Source organism: Lactuca virosa, chromosome 6, assembly GCF_052849685.1.
Source record: "Lactuca virosa cultivar CGN04683 chromosome 6, Lactuca_virosa_CGN04683_v6, whole genome shotgun sequence".
NCBI classification, from domain to species: domain Eukaryota; kingdom Viridiplantae; phylum Streptophyta; class Magnoliopsida; order Asterales; family Asteraceae; genus Lactuca; species Lactuca virosa.
In genome coordinates, this window is record NC_136431.1 from 258,267,482 (window position 1) to 258,284,380 (window position 16,899).

At 36.8% G+C, this 16,899-nt stretch overlaps 2 protein-coding genes across 2 annotated transcripts; one reads left to right on the plus strand and one right to left on the minus strand.

Moving 5' to 3' along the window:
• Window positions 1–666: 666 nt before the first annotated feature.
• LOC145119409 (uncharacterized) lies at window positions 667–4,367 on the plus strand. Its single transcript, XM_079055077.1, has 5 exons — window positions 667–1,073; window positions 1,570–1,640; window positions 1,746–1,851; window positions 2,244–2,376; window positions 4,088–4,367. Exons 1-5 carry the CDS (start codon window positions 982–984, stop codon window positions 4,253–4,255), a joined length of 570 nt encoding a protein of 189 aa, XP_078911203.1. The 5' UTR covers window positions 667–981; the 3' UTR covers window positions 4,256–4,367.
• A 929-nt stretch (window positions 4,368–5,296) lies between these two features.
• LOC145119408 (PHD finger family protein) lies at window positions 5,297–12,642 on the minus strand. The gene is made up of 17 exons (XM_079055076.1): window positions 11,105–12,642; window positions 10,084–10,169; window positions 9,813–9,947; window positions 9,656–9,739; window positions 9,240–9,569; window positions 8,939–9,102; window positions 8,554–8,813; window positions 8,211–8,458; window positions 7,926–8,141; window positions 7,602–7,823; window positions 7,463–7,516; window positions 7,084–7,149; window positions 6,840–6,980; window positions 6,667–6,720; window positions 6,530–6,589; window positions 5,989–6,456; window positions 5,297–5,893 (listed from the first exon to the last, which is right to left on the minus strand). Exons 1-17 carry the CDS (start codon window positions 12,372–12,374, stop codon window positions 5,693–5,695), a joined length of 4,059 nt encoding a protein of 1,352 aa, XP_078911202.1. The 5' UTR covers window positions 12,375–12,642; the 3' UTR covers window positions 5,297–5,692.
• Window positions 12,643–16,899: the final 4,257 nt, after the last annotated feature.

Genomic DNA, 16,899 nt, shown 5'->3' on the forward strand with positions numbered 1-16,899 from the left:
AATCAAAATCAAAGAACTTTTAAGAATAATATCATTATCATCTTTAATAAATGAATGTTTTTTTTGTCACTTGTCACACTCTCATTCAAATTGCCAAATGTCATTTTCTGGTTATTTTGAATTAATTTTTTTCTACATGTCATTTTATGAGTTTTTCTATTTTATTAAATTTCACATAATATTTTAATGTAATAATTGTAATAAATGTAGTAATAAATGAATATTGATTTCATTAATAAACTTAACTTTAAATTTCAAAATTCTCAAAATTAAAGCTCATTAGTTTCTTTTCTTTATTTAAATTATTTGTTAAAATTTAAAAGATAAAAAAAAATTTCATTATAATAATTTATTATTTTTTTTATTTTATTATAAATTCAAAGTTTTCAAATATTTTAACCTTTATATTTAACTTTTTTTTAAATTAACTCATATAATACATGGAATAATTAGCTAACAAACTACTCCTAGTTTTTTGTTTTAAATCGCTAAATTTGTTTTAGCATTCTATGCGCTCCAACTTTCAAATTATATGTCAACATGGCACAAATATAAGGGCTAAACATAAAACTAAAATATTTTCGTCTGCCAACGAACATTATGGCCCAATGGTATGTGACGCAAAGATTCGATTATTGATTTATTAATGAAAAAAGCAACAAAGAATAAATAAAGAAAATCCAAACACAAAACAAACTGGATCGAGAAAAGATTCAAAGAAATCGACCGACTTTACAGAGAGGTTTACGTTTACTATATTCTTGTTCTTTGTGAAATTGTAGGTATAGAAGAAGTCGGTTCATCCAATCTGAATTCAAATTCGACGCTTTCGTCGCGATCATTTTTAAAGTCAATCAGTCGTTTGATTGAAAACCGCGTGTTTTGATTAAGAAACAAACATTTGGTCTCATGTTTGATTCATCGATCTAAGAAGAACTTCAAAGCAAAACGAACTAGCATAAATTATATTAGTTTTTAGCAATGGCGGATCTGCTTAGAAGGTCTGGATTACAAGGAATCGGCACATGGTTAAACAAGAAGGTCGTCGAGCCCTTTGTGGAAATCCTTAGCAGGTTAATTTTCTGCTCTTTCTTTTTGCGTTTATGTTATCATTTCTATTTGTTTGCGAAGAAATCTGTTACAGATTATCTTGATGTTGTGCTGTTTTGCTTTATTTAGCTAGATGTAACTTGACGTTGTAAGATCTCAACACAGTAAATATTCTTAAATTTCAATTATAGCTGTCATTTTGTAACTGAACTCCCAAATATCCTTGATATGCATGAGTTTTGAAGATAATATCCCCAAATTGACAGGAAATGTGTTTGATTTCAAGGTCTATATATGAATTACAAGTACTGTTAAAGATTAAAATTTAGAACGAATTCAAAGACTTATACCCTTGCTGCAATTGACAAAATGAATTGATCCATGGGAAATCAATGATTCTCATCGTAGAAACAATCTCTTTGCAAAATTAGGGTAATCTTTGAAGACTTTTATACTCAGCTCTCAAAGATGACAGGTATTGGTGTCAAAATTATTGATAATATTGCACTTTGGTTTTAGGGGAGCAGAGCCTAAGCAATTGGCATTCTCTACAGCTCTTGGCATTACATGTGGAGTGTTCCCAATTGTTGGTATGCTCTTGATTCAACTTTTACAGAAATAAATCAATTTCAATTTTAATGATTATGTAGTGAAATCAAATCCTAATTATGATGTGTGTTTTTTCCTCATAACAGGAGTGACTATGTTTCTCTGTGTACTGGCTATAGCAGTGCTTGGAACTTCTATCAATGCCCCCACTGTGATGCTGGCCAATTTTGTTGCTACTCCAATAGAACTAAGGTCAAGTATTATTATTAATTTATCCAAACAATTACTTTGCAAAAAAAGGTTATTTATTTGAATCTGTCTCTTACACTTCTTGTAATGGAATTGATGAGGTGTTTGGAATGCTCTTAATCTTGATAGAGGGACATTTCTTGCTAATAGTCTAATAAAATTGTTTGACTATTTGTCAAGTATCTAATACAAACCAAATTAGTACTACCAGTCTAAATTGTAATAAGGATAATGGGCAAACAGGTAATGTTAACTTGAAAAGTTTCCACGAATGGAAAATTACAACCTATATGAACATGGCAAAAAGAGAAAGTGTTACAATTTCTATAGGACAATGAAAGTAGTTGATAATTGTTAAAAGCTATGATATGCAGTGTTCTGATATATGTGTATAGTTTGATGATAGTGTTCTTACGCTTTGGTGAATATCTCACGGGTGGAGATCATTTCTCTTTAACCTCCGACGCTTTAAAGAAGGTATTGACCGGCAAAGCTTCAAAGGAGATCCTACTAAGCATTGCTCACGCGGTAAGTTCAACGTTGTAATCGTATTCCCTTAGGTCCCACTTGTTACACAAGACAAGACAGATCGCCTGATACTAATACTGATACTAATGTCAATGAGACAAAACTTGCAATTTTTTGTCCCATCCACTCTAGTTCTGTTCTGTCATGTCATGTCAGGTGTAGCAGATGCGGCTTTATTAATTGACAAAATTGCAAGAATGGTCGTCGAAATTGCCACTTTGGGCCAAAAGGGTTTGGACTAGCACTCATGGTCCAAAGGTTTTCATTTTATTGCCACTTTGGTCCAATTTACTTTAAAATTTTTTATAATGACAATTTTACCTTTGGTTTTTGTTTTTTAAGTTTATTTATTTATTTAAATACTTTTATATTTAAAAGAAAATAAAAAAGAAGATACATCTCTCTCTCTCTCTTTCTCTCTCTCTCTCTCCTTCTCTCTCTCTCTCTGCTCCCCCCACAGTCTTTCAATGACACCACCGCCGCCCCAACACTGCCATCACCATCACTACATGTTGAAACCATAAGTCTGAAAACTCTGCCTCAAAGTTTGTTATCATTCAGGCCACCCAGTTCCCCCGGCGAAACTTTGCTTTCAATCCTCACCCTCGTCTTGTTCAGGCACCATGATTCCACACTCAATTGAAGTAAAATCTCCAAAATCAAAATGAAAAATCGTTGCACAGGTTCTACAATTAATCTGAAACATAATCGTTGCTCAGGTTCGTCATTGGAGAAGGAGATTGACAAAGTCGTCGCCGACACCACTACCAACCCTAGCTTAGATCTATGTGTTGCCGCCTGAATCTTTAGGGTTAGGTTTTTGTTGCGGGAGCTTCGATCTGAAATCCCAATGGAGGAATAGCTCTGATTGACAGTCCCGGTTTTTACAAAATAAATTAGGGATTTCACAACTTCAGCGTTGGCAATCAGTGGTTTGTTATCGTCGGGGAGAGATAGATTAAGTAGCACTGTAACGGCGCACTCTTGAGTCCAAGGATTGGTGTGCTCTTGTAACGGTGTGCCCTAAGCAAACTTCAACCATGGTACCGGAGGCGGTGGTCGTTGATTGCGTTTGTTGGTTGATTGTGGTCTATAGACCATATGTTGAAGATTTACCGTGGTACTGGAGGGTGTGTTCGGGGTGGGTTTTCCGGTGATAGTGAAAATCGAGCCACAGATGGAAAAGATGAACTGAGAAGGGGGTGGTGCTGTAAACCGATCGTGATGAAGAACACAAACATATATGAAAACATATGGAAAAGACGAACATATCTGAAAATAGATGGAGAGGACTAACCCTAGATATGATTTCTCATTCTCTTTTCTCCATCTCCATTGACAACCGACGAGTTCAACAATTTGTTATGGGTGTTGTTTTGTTCTTGGTGTTTTTTTGTTCATCTGGACAATTTTCAGGAAGAAGAAGATGGGTATTTGGAGAGAGAGAGAGAGAGCGATTTTCTTTTTAATTATAAAAGTATTTAAATAAATAAATAAAACTGAAAAAATAAAATCCAAAGGTAAAATCGTCATTACAAAGAAAATTAAAGTAAATTGGACCAAAGTGGCAACAAAATGGAAACTTTTGGACCATTGGTGCTAGTCCAAACCTGTTTGGCCCAAAGTGGCAATTTTAGACATACCACAGGGACCATTCTTACAATTTTTGTCTTATTAATTTGATTGATAACTTGTTGACAAATATGTGCAGTTGTTGGGGTGGTTCGTTATGGCCCCGTTTATCTTGGGCATATTATATGTTATATTAGTACCGTGTTTCACCATGTTGGTGCGCAAGTTTAGTACGGGTGGGTTGAGCCCAAAGAAGGATGATGCACCATCTTACACTGAAGTAATGCTTAAGGTAAGGGGTGTTTGATTTGATGTTGTATTAATGAGGGAATTTGAAGATAAAGGAAAAAAAGACTGTTATTTGCTTCATTCTCTACTTGTATGTTAACATCTTCTAGTGAGTTGCTTCGTAGATAAAAGAGTTTCAAAGTTAATTAAGGTCAAAATCGAATAAATTCGGCTATTCTTGTTGATAAACTTGATATAAAATTGGATTAATGGACTTTAAATATGTGATTGATGAATTTTTATATAAATTTGCATTTGAAAAGAATTTAATGATGTTTTTTAAGGACAACGATATATCCGCTCAAGGTTGATTTTTGGCAATTCCAATTGGGGTATGCCACTTTGACCCTAAGAAGTATCATGTGACAGCGACATGTTTGGATCATGAAACTTACCATGTTAGCAAGTACTTTGGGGAACCTCAGATTGTGAGTCAGTGTTGAACTTGAAGTCGGGTGTGTTATTCGTGTAAACCACCAATTGGCATTGAGAGGCGACATCGATATATAAGTTTGTTGGTTATCTAGAAAATTTTCCAAAATTGAATTAGGATTGTGTATTGAGTATAGATCAGCAAGTAATGTCGATGTTAGTATATTGAAGTAATTAAAATGAAGCAAATGATCAAAGGAATGTGTATAGGCTTTAGTGAGAAGCAATTGGAGATTAGGGGTGTAAATGTGTATGTATGTATAAAGGCAAGCTCAGAATAAATGTAAATGTGTTTTCTCCTGTTTCATAAAATCTCAAACTGGATTGATGCGTACTTTAATCTAAAATGGATAAACTAGAGGTGGTGACATAAACCAGACAATATTAAGCAACACAAACCCAACACATAATTTGCTGACAATGGTTTGTATCGGAGATTTCCAAATCATATATTGAACTTGGTGAGGTGTTGGATGACAAAAACTTTAAAACAACGTGTGAAGAGATTCAATCACAATCTGTTTTCCATTCAGAGGACATGAATGGATGATGAAAAGATAGCCCCAGAAAACCTATGCTGCTTCAGTCAAATTAAACCATTGAGAAACAATGTGGAGGAGAAACAAGAGAAAAAGAAATGCTCTCTTTTTGTTTTTCTTATGTTGTGCAATTGCTATGATCTGATCACTATAGCACTAGTATCATCTTATCTCTCTATGTACACCACTTTACAACTGCACTGCAACCTGCAGCCAATATCTTTCTATAACATTACAATAACCAACCAACCAAAAAAAAAATCTAAAAGTACCACCACCACTACAACAAATCAACAAAACCCACTCATCACTCACTTCATCATAATACTGTACAGGTTTCTTCTCTTCTCTTCTCTTCTCTCTTCCCAATGAGAATGAATATACAACATCATCAGAATAAAAAAAACTTTTCCCTTCATCTGCAAACCGCACGAGATAAGTTGTCCAAAAAAAAAACCTGTGATGACCCAAATGGTCTTATATATCTATCCATCTTGTCCTGAATTTTCCTCAGACGATGCTGATGCTACTTTGGGTGTGGGGGCCACAGCAGCAGGAACTGTTTCCTCATTCTCATTTGAGAGGACACGAATTGGAACATAAACAAATCCTTTTGGCAAGCGTTGGTTCCTCATGGTTGCTTGATCTGATGTCATCACCAGCTCTTTCTCAAAAGTCTCTGTATGCTGTCCACCACAATTTCAAATTTCCAAGTATCAAGAGAAGGGCATTTACGTCTTTTGTACTACAACAACAACAACAAAAAATATTTTATATTTACCTTTCCATGCCGGAAAAACTTGTCCCCATCATCAGTAGAGGTAGTCAGGGAAACCACAGATGAGGGTCTAATTGGGATTTGTTTTCCGGAAAGCATCGGCCTTACATTCACACTCACAGAAGGAGCCTGTGTAAAGATTTGAGAGGTCGAACTGTCGTCTGTTTTTTGGTCGTTGTCCATTGCCGCCATCGCAATGGGAAACCTAATTCGGCGTTTTCCGGCGACTGTGGTGGTGCTGTCGATTGTGATGTCATCGGATCTTTGGATGATGGTTTCACTGCATGATTTGTAGCTGTTTGTGTATCCTCCTCTTAAGGAAGTTGTAGCGGATTCTGAACTAACATCTGGTGACAGAAAACCAGTGCCAGTGCAAACCCCACGGGGGGGTATTATACATGATGATGAAGATGAACATACCGACTCTCTGTTCCAACGAAGCATGTCATGTGAACAAATCACCAATTCACGCTGCAATACAATAACACAATCTCATTAGTTAGTGTATGTGTGTATGTATAAGCAGCAAACAATGTGGCTTTACCTTCAATTTCTCACGTCTGATGATTCTTTCACAGATGAGACGTAATCTCTCCAATTCAACCTGCAAGACGATTTTTTTTTTTTAAATTATGATTTTGGATTCAAATAATGTATTTTATAAACAGCAATGTAACTTACCCTGACTTTCTTGAGAGAATTCCATTCTTCAACTCCATGTTTTTGAGTCTCGGCCTAGAATAAACAACAAATAAGGTATACTTAGAAACTAGTATCAAAAAATAGAAACAGAATAACAAGGTCGACATTGATTGATATTATGGTAAAAAAAATTAATAATAATATATTATCACCTTTGTCCTCTCCACCTGGCTGTGCTTCTCACAGTAAGCCTTGTGTTGTATTTTTCCACCACTAGTTCTCACGTTCATGAAGAAGCCAGCACTCTTGCCACAAGTGGGATGAAATGTGCTTTGACAGTGACCATAATTGCACTATAGGACACAATTAATTTAAAATAAACAAGTTTTAATAAAAATAAAAAATAAAAAATAAAAAAAAAATGAGATGGAAGAAACTCGTATTGATCTCACCAACCTTTATACAGGCGCCAACTCTGCGGCTGCAAACAAGGCAAACATCGTTCCCTCTGGAGATTGTCTCCTGGCATTGTCACATGACATGAACATAAGACAACACAAATTATAATATCTAGGGACTAAAGTCAATGTAGTTTCATTTATTTGTGTATCTTAGCAATCTGCTTTTGTTTCTCCCTACTGCAGCATTTTACTTTCAACCTTTTTCCTATTAGGACATTTTTCTTTGGAAAGTTAACCCAATTAAGCAACGAAAATTGTATAAAAAGTATGTTGCTATTTCTTGCATTAAACTAGTCATATCCAGCAGGACCTTTATTCACTTGAAAGGTGCACTAGTTTCCTCTAAATAAACATTTATTATACACTACACATACCATGCCCTGAATAGGTTTCAGCTGCCCCCTTCTGAAAGTTGATTCTAGAACCCACTACACAACAAAATCGAAAAAGAACTATTAATCACCATATAATAGAAAAGGAACACAAGTAAGAATCATAATCAAAGAATATTACCTCAGCACAGAAGGCATGGACCCATTGACCATCAGTTGACTTCCTAAAAGCACCAGTAGTGCCACCACATAAGCAACATTCCGCCACACGAGACGGCTTCTCTGAGTAACTGAAAGATGGGACCCCCCTGCTTCTAGAAGACGATGAATCTTCACATAACTCACAAAACCATGGACCCGTAGAATCTTTCACACTACGATAACAATCTATGTGCACTGCAACCTGTTACCAGATAAAATATTAAAATACAGTTAGCAGGATAAACAGGAAAATATAGAAAAAAGATTAAAACTATTCATTTCCGGTATTTAAGGTTAAGCTGACCTTGCAACTAGAACATATAATAACTGGATTCAAAACTGTTTCCTCCCGTCTGCAAACGTCACAAACCCTAGAATGCCCTTTGTAATCTAAAGTTGATGGTGAAGAATCAATGTTCATTTCAGGTGGGGTCCACGTTACAGACAATTTCGGGTGTGTTTCCTTTGGTTGTGCATGAACTGCAGATCTCCCTCCAAAAGCCTTTATTTTCAACTTATTCTGAACACAATATAAGAATCAATATAACTTCATTTCATTGAGACAACAAAATGAGAGTCAACTAACTACCTCATGGTGAGCGGATTCTTCAAGTGTATCTTTCCTGAAAGATGAAAGCCTGGAAGAAGCTGCAGCAGCAGCAGTTGCAGCTGCAAGCACAGCCTGGGCTTCCTTGTGCCTTCTCTCTTTTCTCCCCTGTTTCTTGACTTCTCTAAGCTCAGAAAGATATTGGCTCACCAACACAGCATCCCAGTTTCGTTTTCTTAGTGTCTCAATCTCTTCTGGAAGAACCTTGATCACCTTTGAAATCAAATCATCTACACAGTAAAAAAAAATCATCTCAAAGTTAACAAATTTGGCACTGCAAGATGAAGATGTAAAATCCCTAAATGCAGAGGATAAAGAAAGAGACCACTTAGGTGTTTTCTTGAAACTGCATTGCAAAGTAGGTGATGCTGATAGTAAACCAGTTCTCCTTCCAATTCATCAATTGGAGACATGTTTATGAGCTTAGTTTTTTCTGAGTCACAACTCGACTCAGTAGAGGGTGAATTTTGATTTTGGGAAACGCATGGTAAAGCGTCTTCCTTGTCAGCATTGATCTTGGACAAAACTTGATTTTTCAGGAGTATAAGTGGATGGACATAAGAATCATGTAAAGCTTCTGTTCTACTGCATTACCAGATATCTAGATATTGGTACAAGTCATACAAAATAAATAAAGTACACTAAAACATCCAACCTTCTTATTTTGATTGATACTTAGTAAGTTGCAATGATTAAATTTCCAGACTTACATAGTATCAGGGGTGTCATTCATAGCCATTAAACAATCATGGTTCCCAAGATTGGAATTCACCCTGGTATCACACTTAGATTCAACAGCCTCGCCAGCTTGAGTTTGACCACTGTCAGAATTATTGACCAACAGATCAGAAGCAGGACAGGATTCTGCTGATATCTGCAGGAAAAAAAAAAAAAAAAAAAAAAAAAAAAAAAAAAAAAAAAATTGAAGTTATTGTTAGATGCTCAAAGCCACCAACATTCTATAATCATCAACATAAGATCACAAAGTTGATTCTGTAAATATGTGAGAACCTTTTCCTTAGAATCAGGAGAAGACTCCTCAAGTCCACCATTTTTATCCCCATCCATAACAACCCCATCATCTCCAGAACTCCTTTTCAGAGACAATATAAGACTGTTATCCTTCAAAACCCTAATATTTCCTTTAGTTCTCCAATGTGGTGCTGACTTAACAGGAGAATTCCCCACATTGTTTTCTAATGCTACAGATTCTTTCTCAGCCTTGGATATGCATGGAGACATAAGTTTAAGCTTCAAGTTTTTCTGCAACCCACCAACATGAGCATGGCTTTTTAGCCATTTGACTATTCTTCCATGCAAGTCAGGAGGTAAGCTGTCATCCTGCAAGAACCAAGAATCCCATAAAACAAAGTTCTTGATCTCAGAATCTTTCATATGATATTGCTAAAAGATAAATATGGCATTACAGCGAGATTTGATGCCAACAAGTTAGCAGAAACATTAATCTCTGAGGCCACATCTTTCAAATTGACTTTTCCTCGTTCAATCAACTACAGAATCAAGGGTAAAGTTGTTACAAATGAAGTTTTTAAGAAGGATACATTTCGAGAATATTTATCATACCTTCTTCAGAAGTAGAGTGAAATTAGAATAATCATTCACTTTCACATCTTCAACTCCTACAGAAAGGTTTTCCAGATGTGGGCTATGATCTTTTTGTGGTCCAGAGTGCTTTAAGCAAAAAGCTCGTAACTCAACCTATGTAAATTAGAAAAAGAAAAAGGTGAAAAGAAGAAACACAAAAAACCTAAGCATTTCACAACAGGTTTTGATGTATAATTGTGGCAACAGTAACTTTTTTGTTCTAGTTTCAATGGAGGATGAATGAACTTACATCATCACATCCGAATTTCCCCCAGATTTCCATTCTGTGTTTTGCTTCCCTTGCACATACAGGATGGAAAGAAGTTCGACAAGATCCTATTGAAGTACCAAAAATGAAAGATATTATAGTTAACTTTTAATGAAATAATATGCGGGGGGTTATATATTTTCTATTGTAATGTAATTAATCTTGCGAAAATTGCACATACTCTATGCACAACCCTTCCTTTATAATGTTGTTTCATAATCATATTATATGTCACTGTACCTATATATTATAATATTTGCCCTGAAAAACTCAACAGTAATAATGCTACTTTTTTTCAACTTGTAAGTCTGGTTTTCTTTATTCTATAGGCTGAATTGTTCAAGCTGGTTATCATATTTTTTAAGCACAGTAAAAGTGAAAGAAAAGCATACAGCTTCACTCTTCACAGCATTCTACAATCCCAATAGATCAAGTTATGTAGTTGATATTTGGCAGATACTGAGATTTGTCTGCTAATTAGAATCAATGATTGTTCAATATGTTCCAAATATACATAAATTTGACTTTGCAGATCTTGTTTTTTGCACAAATTACCCTTTACTTGCACACATTACCCTTTAATTTGCAGCCTTCAAATACATACAAGTCGAAATAAAAATGCTAGGCCAAAATAGTTTGTTTTTTTTTTCCATTTATATGCCCTAAATTTAGTAAGGGAGACAGAGCATCGTCTTTTGAAGATCAATATACACAAATAAACCAGATTAGACCAAGAGTTTAGGATGTAGTCAAACATGTAGTATTCCCTTTAATTAATTTAAATCCACAAGTACACTCCACATAGAACAAGTAGAAACACAGCCTAATAGAATCGTTTGGAACTTTGGATATACTATAGTGCCAAAATTTACTGCTGAAAGAAATATTGCATTGCAGTTATAGTATGCATATGTAACAACAATAGACAAACTTCAATCATATGATGTACTACTGCACCATTGAAAAAGGAAGAGTGAAACTGATGTGACAAGTGACAACATACCATAACTGCAACGAACACAGGCACCACACTTCACCTTGCATATATAACAAATTAACTTCTTCTGCGTCTCCTTGATACCCTCAATGTTCATTATCGGCTCCATGCTTTTGGTGTCTTCTATGTAGACCTCAGGCATCCACTGACAACAAAACAAATGAGCAAACTCCATGAGACCACCCTCATCATTCCCAGCACCTCTCTTGCGCACAGGCTTTAGAGCACCACCCTGCTGTGGGCAAAGCAGGCAATGGGTATCGGTGCTTTTATCTTCATCCCTCTTCAGCCTACACCAAGAACATACCCAACAACCAGCTTCATCGTCTTGTTGCACACCATAACATCTCTGATGTACTGCTACACCACAAGACGTGCAAACAATCAATCTGTTCAACTGATTGCCTGTGTCGCCCAGGCTGCAATAATGACAGGATGTAGATGGCCCTTGGTCCTGGTCTTTAACTGGAAGAGCAACAAATAGCTTTTCTAAGCCTGCTTCGCCACCCAAGATTTTTCGCTTCTTAGAAGGGCGCTCAGATGTCAGATATATCTTACTTCGAGAACCTAAAAGCCATTCTACTCCACTAGAGGATTGTGGTAAAGAACAGGCAGTGTCATCTTCTTGCTGGTTATTTGAAATTTCATTAGCACCTGTGTCATCTACTTCCATGAAGTGGTTAACATCCTGCTCCTCCCCAGCAGCAACAACCACCCCACTATGATTATTTGTTTCGTTATTATTTCCAGGATACGGAATTGAAATAAACTTGTTGTCCCTAAAAGAAGAAGCATCATTTAACCTCTCAATATCATCCACCTTCAATTCCCTAAAGTAATCCTCTGTTTCAGACCAAACGGTGATCCCACGAGGTTTCTCCTGTCTGGAAGAGGACTTGTTTTTCTTGGTGTCTGAGCCCAAATGGGACTTCTTATGGCGCTTACGACTATCAGAATGTTTGGACAAACAGGTTGCCAAACCACCAGGAAGCGTCGATACAATAGCTGAGCTCTTCTTCTGACCATCCTCCAAATCAAAAGGAGAAAGAACAGCAAGGGCCTTACAAGCCTGTGCGTAAAAATCAATCCCTACTAGTCGAGCCAGTGGTGCGTCTTTATCTTCCGGTGAAAACTTGGTCGGAACCCTAGAAGTAGAAACTGGGCAATGTTTTTCCTCAGTGCCGCAACCTCCGTTGGCACTTCTACCCATCATCTTCCTCAGCCCCTGACATGGTCCTTTGGTCATTTCACCAAACCACCACCGTCCATGCAGCATTCCATTTGTCAACAAAAATTATTCGTAACCCTAACCCTAATTTTGAAAACCCCTAACCCTATCTTCAAATTGGTCACACAGGGCAGGATCTTGATAAAGTTGGTTGGTTGGTTGGTTGGTTGTTTGTGTAGAGAGAAAGAGAGGGAATTCGCGGCTAAGAGAGGAGGGGGACGGGGGGAAAGGGGCTAGGGTTTTCTGTTATTCGCGATTTTGGATCCGTCCTTGTTCTTGATAAAGTGAGTGGGTGGGGGTAATGGTAATTGGTATGCCCTTTTGCAGTTCGATATCGCTGTCTATTTTTATATTTATTTATATTTTATATTAAATTAATAACACGACCCGCAAAATCTTTCACGGAAATTAAAATATGAAACAGAAAGGGAATCATCACTCCCTCAGACCGACTCTTGTAGCAATGCTATTAACATATTTAATATTTATCTTGCTTATAATAAACATATTTAATATTTATCTTGGTTATTAAATATTTTAATAACTAAATAGTTTTTTATAATAATATATTTAAGAAAATTGAATAATTAACTAGGTGATTATGGCAATCTAATGGCCTAATTAAGGGTGTGTAAAAATCATGGTTCTAAAAAGCAAGTCTCAAAACTTATCATGATGCGAGGCGTGGTGTAGCCGTTACGAAAACGTTCAAGACGGATTTATTAATCGTAACGCTCAAATAACGTGTCAAGGTGCGAGTTATTTTCAAGGCGCTAGTTTTTTTGTTTTTTTGGTTTTTTTTTTCTAACCTGACCTGAAATAATTAAGTTTTTTTGTTAATTTTTTTTATATTAAATATAAATGTAACATTTCTAAAAACTTGATATATTTGATAAAATTCAATAATTATACTCGTATAATTTATCTTTTTAATGTATATAAAACAGTCATGCCTTGAAAAACATCATAGCTCGTTAAGGCTCGTCATGGCTTAACTTTGACCTTGTCGTCAAGCTCACGCCTCACGTTATTAAGAACTTTGGTAAAAATTAATTGACGGACCGATCTAATTACGAACTGACCGATTTGATTAGATATCCAATTATAATTAGATTTGATCATATGTGAAATTTCAAAATCCAATTGCATTAGATCAATTATTGGATCGTCCTGAAAAATCAATGGATCAGTGGATAACTGAATTATCCGATCCAATTAAATATCAAATTTTGAAAGTCAATCTTATTATCCAGATCCAATTGAATATCAAGTTCAATAAAAAATAATTTGAGGATTTGAAGTTAATGTTACTTTGTTAGTCGTATTTAACGTAATTGTATGCAATATTATTTTTAGTTATCATAGTTATATTTGGTTATTCGATGGAAATGGATAAGAAATTAGTTGGATAATGGATAAATAATTAAAAATATCCAATAGATAAAACTGATCCAATCTAACAACCAGTTGGATTGGTTTGATTTGGTTTTTATAATGAATTCGATTGGATCGCTTGACAAAATCCAACATTCAATGGATGATTGAAATGGATCGGTTCCATCGATATCTAATGAATTTGAACCGATGAACACCCTTAGGCTCGGTCCATTCCATATTGGGTTTCGGTACCTCAATAGATCTTACAAGGAAGAAGCAACCTGACGATAAACAATTTCCCACAATCATCGTTAATTCGCAAGAGAAGAATTCACTTTTCGGACCAGGACCTAGAGGTCCCGAAATCGCGGACAACCCTAATATATCTGAACCTCCCCACTGACACTCATGCTACACGAGACGTCCAGCCTAACCCGACCAAGGTCTCCCGGACCTACATTGCTCATCGATATCCAAAGTAGGAACCTCACCCTACATCATAGCTGTCAACCTCACGCACTGACGCATCAGTGAGAAATCTTTACAAAACCCAGCAGACAAGGCTAAACCATCCTTTTGGTCAACTATGCCAACCGAAATCCACATATTTGATCGATCCTAGATCTACTCGACCCACTGCCGCTGTACTAACCCGCATGAAAATGCACTAACATGAGGAATCTGAACGATCACAAACACGACTCAACCACGCTCCTACTTGGCTCCGACAGCCCTGCTTATCTATCTACTGACAACATTCAGGCTCACCCCTGTTCCACTAATCGAAAATAACACTCGGGCTTACCCCCGATCCACTAACCAACCAATAGCACTCGGGCCTACCCCCGATCCAATAACCAACAACAGCACTCGGGCTTACCCCGATCTAGCAACCAATCAACAGCACTCGGGCCTACCCCCGATCCACTAACCATCAACAACACTCGGGCTAACGATACTTAACTGATCCTACCAAGTCTTCGATTCGTGACTTAGACCTCCAAGCCCTAATCAAACAAGAACAGACAAGGAATCTCTCATCACATCCCTCAACCTAGGCTTTTAACACCCTAGAGTCTAAAACATAAGCATGCCCTACTTATGATGCAACAACTAAAACTAATACAACTAGAAGGGAAATCCAACACCTGACAATGATCTTAACGTGAAACCGAAAGATTCAGCAATTGCGCGGAAGTCCTTAACCTGGAGAAATTCAACTGACAACCGAACCTTGGCACAAGGTCTTCCTGCTACGAGTTCCACTCTCCCCCACTTGAGATATGCTAGAGTCTAACAATTTCCCAATCCTTAGATACTCATACTAACTTGAACTCCACCACTCGATCCCAACTACCAATATGTATATACACATGAGAATATGAACCCACACCACAATTACAAATTCCAACTCACATTGTAACGTCCCATTTTCACAACCAAAATTTTTCATTTTTATTAAGGTGAAAACTTTCCAATTTATAAATCCATTATTAAGAAAACCGTTTATTCCAAATTACATTTGTTCAAAATCAGAGTTTTATAGAAATAGTGGAATATTCAATGTTGCTGATGCGTGTGTACAGTCCCGCCTTCGCCTTCCCATAGACACCAGTGATACCTGAAACATAAACAACTAGATAATCATAAAGCTTAGTGAGTTTCCCTTAAAATACCACCATATAAACATATCACATATACAAGCAAACACATCGAGTCTAGTCAACCATCAGGTTGGAATACCCAATGCCCAGTCAACCTCCGAGTTTAGTCATCCTCGGGATGGAATACCCCAAGTTGGAATGCCAATATATAACAGGTCTAATCAGCAGGTTGGAATACCTACGGTTTGTTGGCCTACCGCCTCAACCCTACCGCTCTTCCCGAGCCTCCGTGCCTATGGCTTACAGTCGGCCCGCACCGGGTATCTTGGCCTACCGCACAAAACAGGATCGTCTCAACCCAAATCAAACACCATATGTCGACATATAAACAATCAGGATCAAGTAGGCACATAATACAGGCAAACAACAATCATACAACTCACTAACGCCTACTAATCCTCTCACAGCATATAGTCCCGCTACCAGCTAACCCCCATAGAATGTGTAACCATAAGTAACCAGAGGTAAGATAGCCACCCGAACGGATGGTCCTACTATAGAGCCACAACCAAACATGGAACAGGCAAGAGAGCCTAGACCAAGAGTTCTCAGGCTATCCTACATGACCACAGATAGTCTCTAAGGGCACTCCGTAGATGATAACTAGCAAGCATAGATAACATACAATTCTACAGATTATTACCACAAAGCAACATATTGAATACTAGGAGACAAATCTAACAGGTCATTACATCATAGCAGCACACTCGATACCAGAACATAGATCTAGCAGATCACTACAACATAGTAGCATACTCAATACCAGAACACAGATCTAACAGATCACTACAACATAGCAGCATACTCGATATCAACAATCCAAGGAATGCATGGCCGTATATACTCAGAGGTGATATAGTCACCCGGACATATGATCTGTGACATCCCCTAATTTCTCGGCCAGAAAAGACCGATTTAATTTATGTTTTTTAAAATAAAATCAGAGAAATCTTTTTAAAAGATGTTGCGGAATTGGTCCCCAAAACAAAACATGATAAAAGTTTGTCAAAACCTTTCTTTAAGAAATATATAATTTCCTTTTATATCAAAACCTCGGGATGTCATGTTCCGATACAGATCAAAAGCATAAACAAGACATTATAAGCCTTACAACAGTTATTTATAACTACTGGCCTATAATCCAAAAATCACTCATCATCATCATCCGACTATGCTCGGGGTCCACTACCTGTAATATAAAAAGCTGAGTGGGTCAGGCTTGGAAGTCTGGTGAGCATATAGGGTTTTCAACCCACAATAAATAATAAACTCTTTAAGTTTATCAATCAACAAATAATTTATTAATTTCATCAACCAAAAACAACCCTAATTACCCATTCTCGTTATCCTCACCTTACGTCCCTAAAACAACTATCACAAGGGACCTAGCCTAAGGATTTTCATTAGGGGTGACAACATTGCTTCGGAGGTTCCTCAGCAATTTATGTTAAATAAGGCAACCAACGGGGTGACAACATTGTTTTCCTCAGCAATTTATGTCAAACCAGACATCCTAACATAAAACAACTAAT

What these genes read in the sequence shown, in the direction of transcription:
- LOC145119408 (XM_079055076.1), bottom strand. Translation starts at nt 12,374, where the DNA reads ATGCTGCATGGACGGTGGTGGTTTGGTGAAATGACCAAAGGACCATGT. An exon ending in CTGTGTTCGTTGCAGTTATG is followed by an intron (nt 10,170 to 11,104) that starts GTATGTTGTCAC and finishes GTACTTCAATAG; the next exon opens with GATCTTGTCGAACTTCTTTC. An exon ending in GAGTTGGCGCCTGTATAAAG is followed by an intron (nt 6,981 to 7,083) that starts GTTGGTGAGATC and finishes TGTGTCCTATAG; the next exon opens with TGCAATTATGGTCACTGTCA.
- LOC145119409 (XM_079055077.1), top strand. Translation starts at nt 982, where the DNA reads ATGGCGGATCTGCTTAGAAGGTCTGGATTACAAGGAATCGGCACATGG. An exon ending in GCTACTCCAATAGAACTAAG is followed by an intron (nt 1,852 to 2,243) that starts GTCAAGTATTAT and finishes ATATGTGTATAG; the next exon opens with TTTGATGATAGTGTTCTTAC. An exon ending in TACTAAGCATTGCTCACGCG is followed by an intron (nt 2,377 to 4,087) that starts GTAAGTTCAACG and finishes AAATATGTGCAG; the next exon opens with TTGTTGGGGTGGTTCGTTAT.